This window comes from Bombus impatiens, unplaced genomic scaffold (genome assembly GCF_000188095.3).
Source record: "Bombus impatiens unplaced genomic scaffold, BIMP_2.2 scf_2222, whole genome shotgun sequence".
NCBI lineage: Eukaryota > Metazoa > Arthropoda > Insecta > Hymenoptera > Apidae > Bombus > Bombus impatiens.
This window is the reverse complement of record NT_178641.1, coordinates 1,679,840-1,702,471: the sequence shown is the minus strand read 5'-3', so window position 1 is coordinate 1,702,471 and position 22,632 is coordinate 1,679,840. Positions and strand designations below refer to the sequence as shown.

Sequence of the window (22,632 nt, the reverse complement as noted above, 5' to 3'; positions counted from 1 at the left end):
GCCAAAGGCTTTTGTAAAAGCGGCACGATGTGCTACAATTTCAGACGAATTTTATCGCGAACAAATATGTTTATCATTCACTTAATCAGTAAATACGATTAGGGTCGAAAGCATTGCGTTTACTATATAATATCGATTATATCAGTTATATAATTTATTTTTTTAAAACTAACCTTTTCGCGAATGACTATGCACAACTGCAGGTAGGATCGATTAAGATGTTTAAAAAAGGATAGAATTGGAAATATGTCCTCGATGAATGTTATCGTTTTCTTATCAGTTTAGACACAGACAGATGGTCGCCTATTTTCTCCAGAAATGTGGCACTTTGATTTATGTTGAAGATGGTTCAGTGGGTAAACACGGTCTCTTAAAATGCCCATCCGGGGGACAATGTTTCGGCATCTGGATTCTTATCGCTAGCTGCAAATCCAAAAAAAGCTACTTCCAGGGAATGCCGAACAAAGGATCCGGAACAGCTTCTTCAAGGCCGGTATAAAGTTCCCAGTCACTCGCATAAAGAAACCACCTTTTCAAACGGCTGTGAAAGCCCGAGTACCGAGCCTCTGTCATACACATACGCGTGTCTACTTACCCGCAGACGTAAATTATGATTCTGCCGTATTAGCATGGAATTCTCGCGTGTATCGAGGCGAATCAGGCGAGCAGGTTGTACGGCTTAACGCAAACAAAGATTCGTTCTACCGAATGCCGAGACACGTTAGAGAGATCCGATGTATCTGTAATTTTTATTCTAGATATTTGCAAACTGTTGGAATAAAAGGAGCCTCGCGAGCCTCCTCTATCCTGTGCAAAGTTTATTCGGAAACGAGACTCGATAAAATACAAAGACTCTAGTAGCACGTGGCTTGCATTTGTTGCCAGTGTCCGTGATAAGCTACGATAAGCTATGATAATACGCTATGAATGTAGGTCGTGAGGCAACGCGATACTAAGGAGCGAACCTATTCTTTCCACCGAATTATAATATTCTCGTTTACCTACAATGTTCCATCGTGTTCTTGAACTCCTTCCGTGAAACAGGCACGTGAGAAAGGATACCAGCCGTTTCTGACGCATTTCCTGTCTAGCTTTAGAATTTTCATCTCTGTCATCGATGAATCTCCTCGTCGTCGCTTTCCAAAACTTAGGGAGAGTAGGCCTAGGCGATAGAGAAACAAACAAAGTTTTACAAATTCCCGATTATCGTATTTAACGGAACATTAATAAATCGTAAAAGAAACGCCTATAATTTATAGTTTGTACCTCACCGGGTTCGCTAATGTCGTTAATTTTTAGATTAGATCGTATTATCGTGCACGAGGGCTCTGGGCCCCGATGCTAATACGAGGTTCAACAGAACACATACGTAGGAACATATACACCGAATAGTAGTCAGGTATCTGTCAGTGTTAGTTGATCGTCGATCAGCTTCCTCCCTTTCTTTCTCCGAGTTGACTTCCTGCCATGTTGTTGGGCATGATCGGCCTCGGCCGTCCTTGCCCCTTCTGCTAGGCAGCACTCCGTTACCATCTACTAGCTGGCACGAAAACATCAACTCGCTGGATGGATTAGAAAGGCTCTCTCGCATGCCAGCGCCTTCTCTTCTCTCCTTTCCACGGCTTGCGGTCGATGCGTAGGAGGGAAAGTTACCAGGATCCCCTCTGCGTCGAAACCTCCTTGTCCGCGTTTCGAAGGGAAGCTGCGTTCACGAACGATCGACGTCTGTTTGTGAAAATCGATAATAGAAAATAGCCAAAATCGATGCGTGTACTCCCATAACGATCGACGTTCGTGTATGAAACTGCTGCTCGAGGATCGAAGATGTGGGCATGAAAACGTATCTACGTTATCTTTCATAACTGTTTGGACGTTTCAATCGATTTTTAACAATGGTATTAGTTTGTTCCGAATGAGACGTCGTAATCTTCCGTTGTAGATATATGTACAAATCATTGTTTAACAACGTATCGATAATCGTAGGTTACAAGCTTTTGCTATCTTTATGGTAGCTACATGATTTCATTCTTATAATATTTATTGTATTTTACCTGACGTTTGTCATTGATAAAACGGAAGTCGTTATCGCGAATACCTTTGAACTATTTGTAGTACCGTCGCTATGAAGAAATTCTATCGATGTTTATCGAAGATTGTCATTAAGCTGCGTTCCATCGATGATAAAAAAAAGCCTCCCGATACTTTTCATACACGGTACACTGCTATGTAATTGTGTACAGCCATGGGTTGGTACTTTCCAGCGACTTGGAGCGCGTTCGTTGTCTTCTGCGGACGCGCGTGGGATCGCGTGCCAAATAATCCCTGAGAAAACGCGGAGCAAATCGTGCAACGATGAATTAGGGGGAGGAGAGGTGGAGGAGAGTGATAGTTCTCTCTCTTGATTGCGCCTTTGTGTCCGGATCGCGTGGCAGACTTTCATCGTGTAACGTATTACACGTACTTTTATCATATACCAGGAGAAAAATACATCTCGTTCGACGGATAGAAACGGGTATCGATGTACACTACGCGGAGAACGAAAGAATACGTTCGTTTAGTATTAAGATGGATGATCATTAAAACCAGCACAGTCAATATTAATTATCGGTATTCCGCGATGAGCGAGGAAAATACGATTTCGCGCGGTTAGAAATATTATTTCCGACGAATCGGTCGATAGATCATGTTCGAAATAACCCCTTTGCCTCGATCACCGAGCCGATTTCAACCAACTAATCGTCGTTGCGTATAGACGTCGCTAACTGTTGCTCGTGGTATTAATGGAGCCGAATGTCCGTGAAATCGGGAAGGAAATAGCACTTCGCTCGCTCGACTCGATGGCAACAGCCTGCGCCGCAACCTTTCGCAGGACCATCGATTACGACTGCTATCCTAGGAAACTGGTTGCGCACGTAGATTACTGGTCGCGCGATGAATCAGCCGAGTATCATCGCTAAGATGTATATGCAGATGCGTAGAACGCGTATCCTTATGATTGACTCGTCGATTCAAGAAATCTTTGTCGATATCTTTTCAAAATGGTTTCACGCGTTTGCCATCCTTAGAGCGGTACTCTCGAAGATTCAGTGTGCGTGTAATCTTCGCGTACTATATCTTGATATTCTAATTTTTTCATTTCGTTAACGAACTATCAAGGACCAAGCAGTAAGATATGCATAAAACGGACGTAAACGTAATATTATTGGAAAGCGTAAATTATTTTACGCGTTATTTTGTTAAGGTACATAAAATCATTGCCGCTGAAACAATATGCAATTCTAGTAGTCATATTTCAGCGAAGATATTAAGCGAAGCTACAGATCCCGGAGGCAAACGTGCGATCTCGCTCGAAATGGGTGGTCAGCGTTCGGATGGATTTACAATTAGATAAGTCGAAGGAAACCAGCTCCTTCCATCAGTTCCACCGAAAGTCTATTAAGAAGCGTCAACTCGCTCCTCCGCTATCTGTAACCTACTTGAATCTGGTATTACCAGATGCATTGTCGATGAGGCCGTATTTTGCAAATCAATTTCATTCAAACGGAAATATTATCTCGATGGTATGCGTTAATTGCGTCAGGTAGACTCATCGAAAGCGCCAGATAACTCGATTGAGAAACTCGTCCGCGTGTTTCGCAAGATCCTGTTAAGAAATGCGTTCGGCTAACTCTTCGTCCGTCTGGTCAAATTTCCTAATAGGATATTACGTAGACTTTGATGGAAGTTATTCGAACGTACTCCACTGACGCGTCTGTTCTTCCATCTGACAATTAGAGGAACAGCCGTCGGGAGAATAAACGATTCGTTAATTCGATTTCCGAATTTCGCGACGTTTGAGCGACGAGGCTGGATTCGAGACTCGTGCGGATAGAACCGCGTCATAGAACGCGGAGACAACGGTTATCCTTATCGAGATTTAGTTGATTTATATCGGCATTGGAAGCTGCACCGACATATTAGGAGATCTATAATGCAGAGGCGCGCATAGCCACGACTTCGCGGCCCCTCTCTTTCTCCGGATCGTTGCTGCCGCTCTTTCGCCGCGAAATCGATAAATTATACATTCAATTATTCATGCTCGGTCGCCATAATCATGTACGGTAGTTGACAAGATCCTGGCACGCTTTACAAGCCCCCTGGCTCTCCGCGTTTCTTCGCTAGTCCAAGGTGAGTTCCGTTTACTCGATCGGTCGTAAGCTATTCGATTTACTCGTTGTCGATGCTTTACTAGCTCGTTAAACTAGCTTTAAAACGGTTTTATTAACGCGAGATATCGCACGATAATAACGTAGAAAGAGTCGCGTGTTGTTTGCGTCTCGCCTGCCAAGAGAACGCTGCTGAATCGTTTTCTGTTCGGAAAGTACGGCATTGAAATCACCGGGTGGAGAGTGGCAAAAATGGAGCAGCTCGCGGTCTCGGAGATCTCGTTATCGAATCGTATATACGCTTGTGATATTGCTTATTAATCGTAAGATCGGTTCGCGAAGCTTGAAAGACGCGTGGGGCGACGGAGAAGGAGGATGATAAAGAAACATAGGCGAAATACGCGCGAGAGGAGGAATAGAGAGCGAGAGAGAGAAAAGGAAGTGGTCGGTCGGTCGGTGCATGCCTGTCAAGTTCTTTCTCTCTCGGGTTCGAAGTTGGTGCAAAGAGTAAGTTTACTCGTTCGGTTTCGGATCCGTTCGGATCGCTTCGGTTCAGTTCGGTACTGTCACCGAGTTTTATTATAGGTGGGGATACGTTTCCCCACCACGTTAGAGATAGCGAAGGCGCTTGGAGAATCGAGAGTGGGGAATCGCACGAAGCTTCGGCGGAAGGTTCAATTGTTGGCCAACCATCGCGACGAGTGGTTGCGCGTGATAAACACTCGCACGATAGAAGCGCGTGCTTCGTTTCGCGATCGGTGCGTGCACTGGGGCTAAACTTGTGCGTTCGACGTCGCCTCTAATCGACGACGATCATCGTACGAAACGTGCAGCAAGATGAAACGCGTGCCTGTAATCGCGACAGTGACGTGGTGATTGGTTTCGTCGTTGTTCGCGTTATATCGGCGTGAGTAAACCCGTAGTCCGTGTAAACGCAGTGACCGAAGCAGAGAGAAAACACCTTCCCTTTTTTCTTACTACTTCCTTTCTAACGTTTGCCTGTGAATACGGAGGATATTTACGCGAGTATTGCTGGCTGTGATCGCAACAAGTGAAATCTCCATAGTCTTCCTCCGTCTCCTTCTCCTTCTTTTCTTCTTTTATTCTTTTGTGTGACTCGACTACAACGAGACTACCCCGTGTGCCTGCTGGTTATCTACTTTGGCGGTCGTGACGCTTCGTCGTACGACCGAGCAACAGAAAAATTTGGGATTATCCGTGCACCTTTTGCGTTTGGTTCAGTTGACGTACCGTCGACCGGGTAGCGGCCATGACGGCGGACAGCTTGTTCGAGACTACCAGCATCCCAGGGCATCTCGCTCCCACGCCCCAGAGGCTGGAGAGGCTTCTCTCGAAACAGACCCTCGAGGAACTGTACGAGGTCGAGGAACAACCTTTCGCACGGTAAGTCCAGTCTTGCTTCTCTTCCTCTTCTCGCTTCGTCTCGTCTGCACGCCATTCTATCTCTTCTCATCGTCTCTTTGTGTAACGAGGTTACCGCGTCTACGTATATGTTTCCGACTCGGAACATAGACGTCGATCGTTTTTCCCTATGTGTGTCCTCGCTAGGTCACCGATCTATCGCGCGCATCGAGCTCCGTTAATTAAAATTGTTTATATCTTCCTCCTTCTTGTCTTTCTCTCTCTATTTTACGCGTACCATTTCTAACTTTGTTTTGTTTGGCTATCGTGTCGAAATGCTTTCCTTTAGAGACATTACTGTTTCGCGACTGGAAGCAGACGGCGTGTAAAAACCTTTCGAATAGGATTCGAGTAAGAAAAGAAAAAAGTTCTAGCGATAGAATGTTCGAGTAGGGCCTTGGGGCACCCTTAACTCGGTTCTGGACCCTACCGAAGAAAGAAAGCGCCCCTACCGCGAAAGATCGAGGTCGAGACTTCGCGCGTCTTTTACGACCTCCGTCTGCGCTAGTTTACGCCAGTATCCTTTTTCTCCCGTTTCTCGAAAATTCCGTTGCTTCTTAGGAAACAGCGAAAGAAAAGAGAAGAGATAGGAGGGTACCGTGAATAGCTTGAAACGTTCCCCCGAAACTGTGCAAGGTCGATGAGCATCTGCAAACACGGTTCTCCGTGTGTTCCGAACGAATCCTCCTCCGTTGTGCACACGAGATCGTCGTAGAGAAATTGTCGAATCGAATGGCGCGATATAAACGACACAGTTTAATTCGTTTCTAACATCTATCGTCCTACCGTAAACTTCTCGTCGTCGTTGTTGTGTATGGAAAAACGAAAATGTTATTTTTTATATTACGTTGGCCGTAAAGCAGCGATAAAGCGACTCGAAAGAATCAACAAACCGTACATTAGCTATTATCGCGATGTTTCGACAGTCGCGAAGGTCGAGAGATTTTGCAAAATCGCGTAACGACGAGACGCGTGCGTATCGACGTTTAAAGTTACAGTTTTGGAGCAAGTAATTACGAAGGTCACATGCTTCGAATTCCGTTGCGAAAGGAAAAGTTTTCATCGCGAGGTGTACGACGTGTATGCAAAGTCGCGTCAAGTTACGGCGTAATATTTTCCGCTAAGTATTTTTTTCAACGATATAATACTCGCAGGATGCGTTTACCGTGACAAAATTTGCCTGAAATAGTCGAGAGATCCTATTATAGTCAATCGCGCATTCATCCTCGATTTGCTCCAGTGCCATTTCCATTCGCGGTCCTTTTGTTTGCTGCTTATTGGAAGTGGGTAGGTAGTGGACTGCTGTAAACGATATTCTCGTTGCACTCGGCGATAATGTAGGCCACCAGCTACGTTGTTTGTTGTTATTACACGTATCAACATCGTTCTCGTTATGTACATGTAATCCGTTTCGACGATGTCGATTGCACACATCGTCGATACAAACGTACTTAAACTATGTGATTTTCAAGAGAGAAAGAGAGAGAGAGAAAGGGCGGGGACGCGCGGTGAATCGCAAGACGGTATTAATATTTATCATCCGAATCAAGCTCTAACGACGTAACTCGACAGTTCTTTCACGACGACCCGCTATTAGTATTCTTTCAGTGACCGGATACGTTCGAGATATTCCACAAAGGTGTTAACCGTTGCAAAGATTTATGCAGCCGTCAATCAGGATCGCCGGTCGTTAGGCGTTAGCTACGAATGCAAAATAACAGCTGCTTACTAAACACCTGCTGCATTCGAGATTTATACACGCCAGTCGTACAGCGCTTTCGTATCGAAGAACGGAGAATTATATAGTAGCTGACGAAAGTATACAGCCCCGTGCAACTTATTTCGAACTGTACTTTAACGTTATGAAGGCGCGTAGGTCGAAATTACTTGGAAATATGTTGTTTACCGATCTGCTGTTGCCTAGCAGTCGTTGCTCGCAGTCGTATGTGCGTCTAACAGTTTAAGAATTGATATTAATTGCGTGTACGTGCGATTCGAGGAAACGATCCTTTAAATTGTTTGACCAACTGTATGATGCATGCGAAACCTCGATATAAACTCGTGTACGTTATTAAGGAAAGGAATGCAAACAACCGCGGCGATTCTTCGTAAAAGTCTGGCTTACGTAAGATTCCAGGGAGAATCGTGCATCCAAAAGGAGAATGGCACGGCGGTTGTTAAATGGCACTTTTTATTCATCGCATTTTATTGTTCCTTTTTCTTGCGGAATTGTTACATCGAATTAGTCGTTCGCTAAAGGAAAACGAGTGGAGTACGATTCAGATATTTAATTCTGGCTCGAATTACGAACCACCAGCGCGACGCCGCGCCGCGTCATAAACTTTAGAGAGAGAGGGATCCCGATATAAATATTATGATTATGGCTATATCGGCTTATAGGGTGCCATTCGCGAATGTAAACTGAAAAGCAAATGTGCGCCGTTTCGTTCTCTCCGATTAAAAGATTTTGAGCGCGTAATCGATACTTACCCTCGCTATATGCTAGGCGTTTTATCGCCTACGACAGACATTTGCCTTGACGATTTTTCATCGTTATTCGTATTCGTTCGTCACGGTCTTGGAATTTTATATCGACTCACACTCTTCCCTCCCATCTCTCGCCGCAAAACGAACCTCTTGGAAGCCGAACTGGTCGACTGCGGTTTTTGGTTTTATCCGGATGCGTGATTAGTAGACTGTGGACTCTTAAGTATAAAAATGCCTAAAACGTTTATAAAATATATGCAAAGTGAAATATTTCTTACGATGACAGATGAAACATATTTCTGCTTGAATTTCATTTATTTTTTTTTTAATTTGCATTAACATCCGCATTCCAACGATTAATGTTGATTTTTCTGAAAAAACAACAGGCTTGCGTTTATCAGTTGCGTATAGGAAGAAGATGAGATAAAACATCAAATTCCGAGGTAAATTAAAAAAAAAAATATTTTTTCGTCGCTCTTGTCTACTTTCGAATTTACGAAGTTGATCGATTAAGTTCACCTTGTAGAAATCAAATAGCATTCAACTCGAGAGTTTAAAAAGATTTGACGTAACATAGATCGATTTGACGTAGATTAATTATTTTTTCGCTTCGCTTTTTCGTCAATGAAATATCACAACTAGAAGGTGCTTCTGTTTTTCCTTGTTCAGGTGTGAGATCGCAAACTAATTGCAGAGAGTATTATGAATCACACGCACGGTATTCCTCTACGTAAACATTTCGCCTCGTTGATTAGAGAAGCGCGGTCGCCAGAGAAGCTGGAGCTTATGTACGTGCTATACTTTAGGATACGGACAAATTCATTTCTCGTGACTCAGAGAGTAAGTGGATTTCTTGTGAGCACGGGAAAAATGGTAATCGATGCGGCGCGACAGTACCTATATCATTTAAAATAACGACCGTGCTATAATAACTGCACCGTGAAACTAAAAAAACAAACGATATTATTATTATTATTATTTTATGTATAACTATTACTATAGAAATGTCGTACGATCACAGGTCGACAATATAGATCGATAAGTGGTCTAACAAAATTCGTTCTCTATCGTTAATTATTATTACCTTGTTACATTTTTATTTTTATTAACTTACAATCCGTTCCAATCTGTCGTGTTCGCTGTCGTATCGAAAGGTGATTTTTTATTTTTTCCGTAATTTATCGTATACGTATTAATTTAAGCGCGGAATATAATATATCGAAAAAAGTAGCGAGATGCAGAGGCAAATGCGAAAACAAATGCAAAAGCAAAGGCTGTTGGACGGAATAGCTGCGCACCGATTTGTTCCGTATGTCGGTTGGCGTTTTAACGAGCCATCGGCGAAGAGGAGCAAATTCAATCGGCAGAAAGATATTTTGTAGCTGTGTAAGAGTGGGACGCGGGCAGATGCTTTTTATGGTATCGGGTCGCGTCTTAGAATATACGAAGACAAGTGGGGATCGTGCAAAGCAGAAGAGAGCGAGAGAGCGAGAGAGTTTAGCGTGGGTTGAAAATAGCTTGTGGCCGGACTGAGAATGCAGAGACCGTCCGCTATGCACTTGCCACTCGATATTTATACCCTTATAATAGGTAGATAGGTTGAAATGTGTCTTCGTCTTACGTCGGTCGAACGTACGAGCCGAACGACTTACCTGGAACGGTGGACAAACCACTCGGTAAACGCGGAAACATCGATATTCCGTTCTATAATTGCGTTGGATCGCGAAAAGTCTAAAAAGAAACGCTTCTACTTTTTCTGTGTCGTTCGAGAGTCGAGAGGCGCGTTCTCGTTGCTGTTCAAGTGGGATTTCCTGTAAGCGACATACGGTAAACCACGTATACTATATCGTAGGTTCGTAAGTATTGAAATACGTGTTGGTTTCATACGACACGTAATAATCGTTTAGATAATTAAAGATTAGTGGCGGAGAATTATGGGTTAGCGAAAGACTACGCAGCAAAAATATAGAAAACCCATTTGTAAGAATTATAAAAACATAAATTAAGGATTCCATGTTAGACGCTTGCAAGAAAACGCTTACAAATTCATATCCATAATTTCCTTAATTTACGGAGTACGTAGCCGCGTGGATGCAATTAACTAAAACAGCGATTAGGCTTGACTTTTATTATTTATAACAGGCTCGTTATGATTTAATACATGTATGGTTTTGTCCATTGACGGGTTGTCAAAGATGAGAGTGGCGAAGAAATAGCCAAGCGGCGAACTCCTCTCTGGTTACGTTCGCCAAGAGCGCTCTGGTTGGAGCGTACGAGGTAACGCGACGGAAACGGGCATGCCATCTGGAAAGTAACGGTAACGGCACCTGCAATTAGTGCGACAGCCAGGCTGCCTACTTGTTGGAGGCTTGCTGGCGAGCTGGTCGTCGATGACCTTCCACCGAGGGGGAAAAACGAGATCTCGGAGCGCGTCGCTTGGTCGCTTCATCTCCTAGCAAAGGGATACCGCGTATCCGGTTTGTCGTATTCCGTGGTCTTTGTTCGGAACGGTTAAGGACGACGACGTGTTTCGAACCGTGCATCGGAGCTTCGACACGCGAGTCGTTCACGGTACACGACCCATTTCACTTTTTATAATGCAATAAGAATCTCGAAAATCATACCGTTCAGCGATCAGAAGGAGAAACCTGGAGGCAACGTGGATCTGATTGGTCGTTCCTCGTAAACTCAATATTATCGTTACTTTGCGGAGGTTTATGCGATTTCGTGTTTCGCGAGCATAATTAACGAAATAGAGAGTATAGGTAAATAAAAAGTTATTCGACGAACCATCGTATCTGATAGCGAGTACTTTGGTTCAGACGGTCCATTATTTTTGTATATTGTACAAACTTGATGCATTCTCGCGCTTTTAAATGTCCTCTACAAACATTTAGCAGCCTAGTTAATTCTTTTCTGCGAAAACGTAACTTCAATCATTCGCCGTACTTTGTTCCTCGTCGTCTAAATCGCAGAATGTAAAAGTTGGAGATATTTGACTGATTTCAGTTACGAGATTTCTAAACTTCTTACTGTCGTATGAAATAGCACGGATTCCAGACTCGTTTCGAGAGGATATCGTTAGTCAAAAATTTCTTTCATCTGGATTTCTATCTAAATTCGTAGCCAGCCCACCCCGTCGATCCTCTTGACAGATTTCCGTTCCGGGCGGAGTTATGGGCTGATTCTTTCACGATTTTTCTTTACCCTCGACAGGGTTTCTACCGGCGGCACGTCCCGTAGGAGGCTCCGGCAGCTGTCTCCGAGACGAGCAACAGCTGTGCTCCCTACTGATCCCATTGGCTCCAGGCATTCTTGGACGGTTCTGCGTGTCCTTTGCTCTGGAGGATACTTCTCGTACCGTGGTGCTTCCTTTCACTTAACATAACAATGCTCTTTTTTCGTTCGAAAGAATGCGAGTTCGACAAGAGGCAGCTAACGTTCCGGTTTTTCTTCCATTTCCTTCCGTTCCTCGTTATCGCATTTTCTTCCTTCAATGCCAACAGTGGACAATGGTTTGGAAAGCGACATTTCGTGATTAAAATTCAACTTTCAACTTCAACGTTTAACCTTGTAGCTCTTCTCGCTTCTTATTCGCGTTCCTATCTCTTTAAACATCCTAGAACAATTTCAAGAGAAAATTTGCCGAGAAAGTTTATACAGATTAATTAAAAGTGATATAAATCCGATTTCTTTTATACAAAAGCTTACACACTTGTTAACATGAGCGTGTAAATTTTAAATTCGACTTTTGATAAATAGTCGAATCACATCGTATAAACTGACTTTGCTAATAAGTTGACGGAGCTTTAGCCGATAGAAAGTGGATATAAAGGCGTTTTTCAATTTTCACCGAAGAACGTTTTCCTCGGACCATTGTGCATCGGTCAAATTCCACTCGACCAAGAGACAGATACGTTCGTTTCAACGAACAGGGAGATCTGTTGTTTTGACAATCGGTTGGGCGGTCGTTAGTCGTCGAAGGAAAGGGGAAGTCGTGACTCAGTGTGGTTCTGCGACATCTTATTAACATCCCTTCTGCACGATAACGGCGATTATCGGCGATACAGATACAGCGGACGATAAAGCGGTCGTGGCGTTCCGTGTCGAGAGGGCTCTTCAGCTTCCCGTCTCCTTAATTATATTTATCGGGTCAGTCGATCGGAACGGTCGCCGCGGACCGAGATCTCGCGTTGGTTCGTCGCGAACTCTCTCCTTTGGTAAAAAGTACGATGGCTCGATCGCTTCACGGGTGAGAAAATACGATGGTACGAACCGCGAACGAGCTACATCAACGAACAAACGTTGCCTTCTTCTCAAGGTCGCCGTGATCATTGTCCGTTCACTGGCGCGTTGCTCGCTCATCCGATCGATAACTCTCTTCTCGTGGATCGTGTTCTACGAGTTCGAGGGAAGAAGCCACCCAGAGTCGTAGACGAGCCGTGGCTCTTGAGAAATAACGAGAAATTCCAGCCATCGTTATTCACCAGTACCGTATTTAGACAGGCTGTTATTCGTGCCCGTTACAAAGCAACGAATACTCCCTTCGGTCGTCGCAGGTGTTGCAGTCCTTTTCTTTTCACCGACCTTCGAATAAAGATATCGTTTCGAGGGGAAGAAAAATTTCCGTTCGAGTTCGATTTCTAGCTCGCCACGGTGAAACACAGCGAGATCCAGATCTCGTTCTGGATTCGTGCGTTCGAACGAGACACGGTAGATTCGCGGTGGTATCTCGCCGGAGTACGGGAAATCAGCGAATCTCAATCGGGCGAGAAACGTCCTGCCGGAATGATCTATGGATCGAGATCGATCGCGAGCTCTCACGAGAACTGCTACGAAAGGCAGAGAGAGGTGTTGTATAGTTGTTGCGATATTACGACATAGAGGTTAGGCTTGGAAGTCGGGCACGATGGAGAAGGGCGACGCTGGATCGTTGGCGATCCCCATGATCTATGGATCACGATTTCTTCCTGCCAGGACATTTCGTTGGGACCGTTGCGCCGTGTGTCCTATGCTCACGACTCGAACGCGTATCGTGGTTTTTTAGATTGCTTCGTTAAGGATGAATCAGTGTCGCAAGAAAGACGTTACGCGATGTTGGATAAATCGTTTAAAAATATGCTTTCTCCGAACGTGCAGCCTTTCTTTCCCGAGCTTCTTAGTTCGACGACTTCTCTTGAAATTCGTCAGGCAGAAATTCACGAGAAATTTCGTTCGATTCGCATCCTCTCGAAACGATCGAATTTTTTCAGACTCTTGAATCGCGTCTTGGTTTCGAGCTGGGAAACACTCTCGCATGCTTGAAAACGAGATTGCTCGTTGTTCCGTGGCATACTCGACGCCTACGCTCGTTTTCTTCCTCTTTTCTCTCTGCACGCGCTGCGTGTTCTTTCAACGAAATGAAAGACAAGTTTGGCCAGCGCTTCCATTCATAGTTATTAGGGTTAAACGACGCGCAAAATGCGCCTTCTCCTCTCGTATCCTGCGTCTCCTTCTTTCTTATTGCTAGCGTCTTTATCCGCTCCGAAAGGAATCGTGTGCATCCCTCGCAGCTTTTCGTTTCGTTTTAACCGACTCTCGCTGCGAAGTCGTAAACAATAATAACGATGCGATCGTCGAAGGAACCTCGCAAGCAATTGCAACGTGATTATCTGTAATGTCTCTGAGCATACAGGGTGTTTCGGTTATTTTGAATTCTTGAGTATCTCGGTAAGTTCCGAAAGACGAAGGAATAGCGTGAGAACGAAATTAGCTGATTCAGAACGACGAGCATCCAATCGACGATCGTCAACGTTTTTGTGGATGAAACTGAATATCTTTCGATACGTCGATCGACGCGTTCCATAACTCGGCGTGGGATGCTCGTCGTATAATTCTCTCGTAATCTCCGTACGAAAAACAAGACACAGAAAACGAGAATATCGCTTAGCGTTTTCCGTGGCCGCACTAAGAGATTGCTAAATCGTTTTGAGGAATACGAGGTAAACGAAACACCCTGTATTAACATACGTATATTAAGGCACGATCTGCCAGTTGGACGTGGTATTCTTGTTTTCTCGTTACCGATGCCGAAGTTATACTCGCATGTGGCGTATAGAAGCCGCGGAAAGTAGCAACGAACGAATTTGTACGGCCGATATCGTGAAAGAGTCAGGGCAAGAGAAAGAAAAAGAAACAGAAAAAGAGAAAGAGAGAGTCGTAGCTTGTTCGTTAAGACCACATACGCGACGACCTCGTTACTACAACGCGGTCGCTCCCCTTCGGTTTCCGTTCGGTTAACCGTAAATTACAACCACGACCGGTGTGTAACGAGCATAATGGCGACGGTAGCCGGGTGAAGGTCGGCCAACTCGAGCGAGCGATGCGACGCAAACGACGATACCAATCGACCGGCATTTCGTTTCTTTTACGATAAAAACCTATCCGGAGTATTTATCCGTCTTGATGTCGAGCGGTCGAATCGAAAAACCCAATACCAGCACAAGAACGTTCTTGTATATCGAGCGTTCGATCAAAGATAGGTAACCTTGTCCTTATGTAGCGTGGTCGAAAGATGAAACCTCGATCGAGGCTAACGATATGCAGATTCGATTATCCTTGCAACGTTCGCCATCCGCGCTTCTGTTCTCTCTTCAAATTTTCCTTTCTTTCGCATGGAAAAGTTCTCGTTACGTTGCACGATTGCCTTGGATTTAAACGAGTCGCTTCAGTTCGAATCGTTTGTGTTCGAATAACCTGATTTCAAGAGGACACCTAATGGCAAATAAAAAGGAAGTAGTTACAGCGGATTATGGAAATACTCGAACGCTCGTGGAAGCTTTGTACGAACACGTATTATACGAACGTTGGAATATCTACAAACTTAAATATGCTATACGCGCCAGGCGAAACGTCTTGCAGTTTCATTAGCGGTATAACAAGTCCTGATCGTATTATCATTATATTGGTAATATTTGAGACCAATATGGACGGATTTACATTGGCAAAATGTACGAAACTATTGGAAATGAAACGAGTTGACTAATAAGAACGCTCGAGAAGATATTTCGAGTCTGGTAAACGACCAGTTTTCCTCATAGGGAGATTTTAAGTTTGTTGGAATTTAAATTACTCGGACGAAGGTAGTTTGACTAATCCGAACAGAGTCTTAAAATTAATCTCGGTCGTGTAGCATCCAGAAATCATTGGAAAGTATGTTTCAGCGTGTCTAACCATCCCGCTCGAAGGTGTCCTACTTCGCCAGCAACATATATCGTCGATCGTTGCGGTTCCGCGTATCCATTGTGGCGTACATTGGAAAGGGAATAACCTTGCCCGCATTTTCTATCGTATCGCAAGATATCTACCCCTGTTTCCTTTCGCGTACCGGCCAGATCACCCGATTATTATTCTTAAACCTAAACAGATACCATATCTATTTTTCAGTTTCCAAAGCCTAGCAATTAATCTTAACCAAAGCGCGGTCTCGTTATTCAGCTGTGGAAGAAATATGCGGATAATAAGTCGATCATCCGTGATTCACGGCTAATTTCAAGCTTTCGAATCGTTGGATCGATTCTCATCTCGAGATCGTTCGACTACCCCCTACTACCTAACAGGGTTACAATTAGGCGAATGATCAGCACGCGCGGTTTGTACGTAACTCGCAAGAACCAGATACGTGGGCTTTGTAATTGTAGATTATTACTCGGGTACCGCGTGATCTGATAAGCTAAGCCCAAAGTAAAGAAATTACGCGAATCAATCGTACCTTGACGCTCGTTCTAGATGTGCAAGCAACAACGCATGTATTGCTTGCTTCCTTCATTCGTTGCAATATCGCCGTTTCCTCGAGATACTCGGTTTTCCTACCTCCAGATATATATTGCCAATTAACATCCTCGTACTCGGGACCTATTATTCTTCCATTTTCACTTTCCATTCGTAAAATGTGTCGGTCACTTTGAATGGTGGAATGTCTGTAATCTTACAATAACGGATGGATCGTTGTTGTCACGAGCGCTCAATGTTTCATTTCGTAACGATGCAGCGAAGAAGAGAAAGGACTCTTATCGCTATGTGATGGCGAACTTTGTTTAAAATACAAAACGATCGATATGCATAAAGAGCAATTCTACAATGCTGCTTAAGTCTTGCAAGCATCTTACGAAACGACAACGATAAAAAGTAACATATTTGCACGTGTGAAAATTCACTCAGCCTCCATCCTATGAAGCTTAAAGATCTTGATATTTTTTTTTTTTTTTGCAAAGAAGACAGAAATAAGGTTATAGCAAAAATAAATAACGCTAGACCAATAAAAGGAAATGCTAGAAGTCGACTCGCCGAGGGAAGAAAGAGCGGAGTCGGATAAACCGTTGGATCGTTCTCCGATCGACGCTCGACAAAGCCGATCACCCACGCCTCGCAGGAATCCCAAGGGCGAATTCGTGTCTCTCGAGCCACTTACACCTCCGGCGGCTGCTCCGGCCAACCGTAGTCGATATAGTCCGACGATATCGCTTTACCGGTGTCCTCTCTCTTTCTCTGTCCCAGATTCGATGCTATACGATGCACAGTACATGCCTGTAAACATCATGGCCAGCTCTGTATACGGCCCTTGTAACGCAATGCGGGTCAATCGATCGGGTAGATTCGATCGGAGTATCTCGACGTGCGGTCCTTTACTTTGCTTCGGAAGGCCACTCGTCCTTTTGTCGTCGCAGTTAACAGCGTCGATAAATTGACATCAAGTTGCAAGTTTTAGGTTTTTTCAACTTTCACGGTGATCGAAACGATGTCGCGCGTCAGGTTTTTTTTTGTTGTCTTTTTCTTTCTTTGAAAGGACAGTGTGATAAATTTAAGTTGAATCTATAATTTTGCGATACGTCGGAAGATAAGAACAAAGTATCACGGCGACTGATTCTATAATGTAGGTGAAACGGTCGCTCAACGAAATCCGCTTGTTCGCATCGAGCCATACAGCTCGACACCATTCATCGATAGCATCGCGAAATCGGGGAAAACTTTTAAGCGATATTCATGAACGGTTTGCTGCGAGTTTCTTCCGCCTTTCCTCCGGAAAGACACTCAGGCTTCGGTTACGCACGACCTGTTGCTCCTACGATATATTTCACCGGTCTGTGGCATACGCGCAGACTTGGACGCGATTTAATCGCGATACGAGTTACGCGCGAAACTTTCACGCGGCTGACGTCATTGGTGTAACGCCGAAACGAAGAGCCTTGAACGAGCAGATTCCGGAGCCGGCGTTTCGTTATCGTACACAAGGTGCATTCGTCATCGATCTAGTCATAGTAAACTTCTACAAACCTGACCTACATCGCTTTATGAATCACGAATTCGTGCTGTCGCTGTGAACCGGTAATCTCGCGCACGATTTCGTGGATCGCCGTTAATTCGTACGTTGCGCGAATGACAGGAGCGCGATGATCGCTTCCCTTTGTAAATAACATTTTAAATAATATTCAAGTAGACTTTTTCCACGAAACACCGACTTACGTTCGTTAGCTGCCAAGCTGCCCATTTACTACGCGTATGTACCTACACGATTGTCACATAGCGGACAAAAAACGTTATTTTGTCTCTTAGCAAACAGCACGTGTTCGCTACGATAAATCACGATAGAAAAAAATCTCTCGTTTACATCAGTCCTAACGCGATTCGTGGCAAATGTCGGCTTTGGATCGATTCGGTTAGGCGAAGTCACCGAGTGTTACAGAACACGTGCAACGCTATACATATTTGGAAGCGGTTGCGTCGGATTTTCGCAATTCCCTGCCAGTACGTGGTTGGTGCACCGCGACCGCGGTCGTGAAAGGTGCGCCGTGAAAAGTTTACTCGTTGTTCGTGGTCCGGTCTTTTCAAGCCTAGCAACAGAAAACACCGGTCATCAGCAGAAACGCGAGAATTCGTTCCCCTCGACACGCACATTCCTCGTTCCAGGGACTGACAGCTGACGAGCCAGTCTGCGGCGCGTTTCTCGCACGCAATCACTGGTCTCCATGGTTTTCTCCGTTCCTGCGACTAAATAATCCCGAAAGCCTGTCTCCGTGATTTTAGAGTATCGCGCCTTTAATTCAAAGAGAGAGAGAGAGAAAGAGAGAAAGAGAAAAAAATGAGAGAAGGAGGAAAAAGCCGGCATCGTATCGAAACACGAGCAAAAAGCAACGTTCGACGCAACGTTCAGATTCTTTTCTCCGGAAGAATGTAAGGTGAAACGTAAAAATTGCAGTCACACCTGTGGTGTCTGTAGCCGTGACACGGGATATGACATTCCATCGTAAGTACACCGCATTCCAAGAGAAAGGACAGCAAACCAGAAGGAAATAAACGTCGTTGATATACGTAGGAATACGTAGGCGGGAATTGTCGCAAGAGATTTCATCCATATTTTCTTCGTTTATTCTTTCCTATTTCTTTCTTTTTTCCTTTCCGGATCATGAACAGGCTTGCACGAATTGCACGCGAATGGTCTCGTTCATGATCGTCCCGACGTAAAATACAGTTTTGCAGAAGTCGAACGTGCGTGACCGTGCCACAGACAATTTTACATGCCCACCTACTATATAGCGTCTATACCATGCACAGGTGTGGCCAGTTATTTCGCTCGATTTATCGCCCTCTTCGTTTATCGCTGCATAGCGACAGATATTGGCAATGTCGTAACAGCTTTTCGTCCCACGTTGGCGAATTTTTCGATCCGCCTCTGAAAGAAATTATTACGATATTTTGGTACAGCGCGGTCGCTCGAGAGAAATCGACTCGATCGCGGTCGCAATCGCGAGTATCTGCGCCGCTGTCCGATTTCGAAATCGATTCCTTCGTAACTCTGATCGATCAACGAACAAAGTTCGTCCGGCCATCGACTCCGCCGCTTTGCGCAGAGTCGTTTTACCGTAAGTTGTTCCATTCTAAGGATTTGCATTTATGAAAGAAGAAAATAACCAGCAATACATATATATATATATATATATATTCGCGAAAGTAGATCGGAAATGGACACTCGACCCGTTAAGACGAAAGGTCTACGTAGTACGGAACACGATGACACGAACTGTCTAACTGTCGCTTCCTCTTTCGTAAGCCGTACGTACGCTTTAACGTTCTCGTTTACCAGGTTGGGACGTGTCCTCGTTTCTCTGCGACTCCTTCCTTGAAATCGAACGATCTTGCCGTTTCCTCTTCCGATAGCTCGACGAATACCTCTGCATATATTAACGAGCGAAGGCACAACCTCCTTTTCACGCGAAATCGTATTAAACCGTTTGCGAATCGTTTTACTCACATTTTTCTTTTTTCATCGATAGAGAACTTCGTCCGTAGGATATCTGCCCTATATTCTATTTCAACTTTCGTTTAATAGCGTTTTCCAAACAAAATAAAACGACGACCAACTATTAGCCGGTTACCGGTGCACTCGTCCATAGACGTTCTGATACTCTGTTTGATTTATAGTAATAGTTTCTGAATTTGATCGAAGCGTGTAAGTGGATAAAAAAATTAATTATTATTATTAGGACTCGGAGGATTGGAAATGTAATTTTTCTCGATATAAATTGCATCAACGTTTCATGTTTTTCTGCCAGTTTAGAAAAATCGTAGGCCCTCGTGCTTTCACCTGTGCCGATTGCAAAGGATAAAATAATTACGCTTGTTGAATTTATTCGTAATTTTTTAATGAAAGTAAATCTCGCAAAAGGAAATATTCGATATTTTTTCACCGATAACGTAGATGTTTCGTCAAACGCGTTTAACTTCCAGAAGTATGGAATATTTTTACATTTTTACGTGGGATGGTTAGTCGATGATGACCCGAATGTCGAGAAATCGTCGTGGGATAGGCGTAACTCGGGGATCTTTCTTTCGATTCCACGCACTGCGATAATTATATGACTCTTTGTAATTATTGCCTTCCCCTCCCAATGTCACCCTATGGCGCTAACCGTGTGGCGTCATGCCAGTCGCTTGCTTTCCACTCGAAACTTGCTATCTTTTTACCTTTTATGCGCTTGTAATTTTCACTTTTTCTCGATTGCTTCATTACACGCCGCTATACTTATTATATGCACGTGTCTTGTTTTTGTTACAGGTAAGCCTCGAGGTATTTTTAGCATGTCGAAGTCGAAACACTTCCGATAATTTATTATCCTTTTTGGTAAGTCTAATATTTTTCGTTGTTTCGGCAAACACGTTGAATATTTCAAAACCAGATTCGAATAGATGCGATAATTAACAGGGTAGTTAGGTTTTGTATTCTTCGATGAAATAGACTTTATATCGTATTTGGATCTGTGATATCATCGAGTAAAAAATTAACCATCGCACATCTCAGAATCAAATAATAAGTTGGATAATCGTGAAACATTTGTCATTTATAACATAATATCGTAGTTACGAAAGTATAATTTTTCTATATGATCCTAATTGGATAATAGCTAATAATAATAGCTAGAGGCTGTAATTATCTTGGTGCTATACACAATACTTGTAACAACAGTTAGATAATAACAGTTTGATGACTGGCTTCATGTGGACGTTATTAATAGTCTGTTGGTCGGTCTCATTGAGAATATATCTGGATAACCCTTAATCCCTATTTAACGCTCTGTCGAGCGAAATAATGGCCGATTCTTCCATGTTTACGAGCATTAGGATTTACGGAAAAGAGCAACCATTTACACCCTAACTACTTCGAACCCCGTTCAACTTACACGTTTCTGCAACTTGGAATAACTCATTTACCAAACAACGTCGAAAGTTCGTTGGAAGATGCGAACGAGTTACACGCAGCGAGACGTAAACGTGTACACGAGAATATGTACGCGAGAACGATCACCGGTTGCCTTTGGATCGCGTTTAGTTAGCACAGTTTTCTCTCCGGGACGGTGAACGTCGCCGAGGCCGTAGACGTGGCGCCGATTTAAACGTTCCTCCGTTCCGCTCCAGCTGAAAGCCGTGCACTGTTGCTCGCCAACGTTTCGAGCCGCGATCTACGGATACGCTCGATCTCTCGTGGTCCATTGGAAAATAGCCGCGTTAGGATCTAAAAGTTTATTCCATCGACAGAAACCATCCACTGGATGGAAGCGTACGCATTGTGGAAAATTGGAAAGAATTTTTATAAATCCCTAACCGGTTCGATAGAATGGAAAAAAAATATATTAATCTCGGTACGAGGATGTGAAATAGCTCGTTATTATTCAGCTCGGGTTTCGCGAAACTTCTCCAAGAAATTAAATACTCTAGAAGCCTGCAACATTTGTTTGAAAGAATTCACGATCAGCGAATTCTCTAACGCTTCATAGCGGATTTGCAAGAGAGGAGACACGTGAAGTTACGGAGGTCGAAACGCGCTGCGATTCTAATCGAAACTCTCTTAACTTTCGCTGCGAATTTTCCGAACAAGCTGATATCTCTGTACAGCAAGTACTTGGACGAGCGGCAACGAATCGCGACCTGACTAATATCCGCTTAATCGAGTCGCCTCTTACCTTCCACGCGTCCTTGCGTAAGCGGCTCGACGACGGCCTTTGTCGTTGTTATTGTGTCATCGCGAGTAATGGGTACGACAGGCCGCTTCTGTCGGACAAGAGGGAAGAGCGGGTATCGGAGAGGAAACTCCGTTAAAAGGTAGCCTCGAAAGCGCCACGTGGGCGCTCACCTTCGATCGCGACGCGTCCACCGCGACGCACTTACGCACACGACTGTTTCGTACGCCGATACACGCGTAGATTCGCGTGAGAAAATTTCACGGTATTTCGGTGTACGCGTCGAGATGCGTTAGTAATCGCGCGTAGGTTTTAATTGGGCTGTGTATATGCGCGGCTTGCTCCACACGTGTCACGTAGGTGAAACGGCACCTATCCGTGCCAATCCGTTCCCTTTGTTCTCCGCTCTGACGTCGAGACCTATTACTCGCGCGTTTATCTTTGCCCTTTCGGCGTAAATTCCCGGTCACGAGTCCTTTTCGAGCTCCGTGTCAACGTAACGCGGTCGATCGCGATAAATATTTCAGGTGGAAATAGTCGGATCGTAAAGTAAAGCGGACAACTTCTTCTATTCCGTTCTTGTTTTTCTTTCCTTAAGAACTCGATGACAAAGGACCAAGGGGTACGAGTAAACGACAGATTCGATGCTTGATAAAGCGAACACAGAGCGCGAGGGTCATTTTCCTTGGTTTTAGCCCTCGAAACCTGTAAATCTTTTACCTACTGATCGATTTTACGGCCTGGGTTTATCGCTACCATCTTCTGCATGGACTAGCGCAGCTTTCTCGTTCACTATGTTAAATCGATTAGGAACGAAAGTGGATAGGGCTGTTCGTTCCGTCAACCCTGTCGCGGCCGTGTTCGTCGCAGCTCTACAAACCTAGATTCTCGCGCGAGTCGGCGTCCAGAAGATCGAGTGGATTAAAAAGCGAAGCCAAACCAGTCCTCCCTGTTGTTGACGTGAAACTTTTCTCGGTTCGGTCTGTGAACGCCGCGAAATCGGCATATAAACGCCTTGGACGAGGGAGAGGAGGAGGGAATCCTCAAACGAATCGAGGAGTGAAATTTTACCGCCTTTCACCGTTTGC

The 22,632-nt window shown here is 44.3% G+C and overlaps 1 protein-coding gene across 1 annotated transcript in view; it reads left to right on the top strand.

Moving 5' to 3' along the window:
• Window positions 1-5,030: 5,030 nt before the first annotated feature.
• LOC100745919 (serine/threonine-protein kinase 17B-like) overlaps window positions 5,031-22,632 on the top strand; it is a 63,729-nt gene continuing 46,127 nt past the window's right edge. Inside the window, exon 1 of the mRNA XM_003494353.4 lies at window positions 5,031-5,549. Within this exon, the coding sequence (XP_003494401.1) occupies window positions 5,416-5,549 (134 nt within the window). The 5' untranslated portion in view covers window positions 5,031-5,415. The remainder of the gene's footprint in view (window positions 5,550-22,632) is intronic.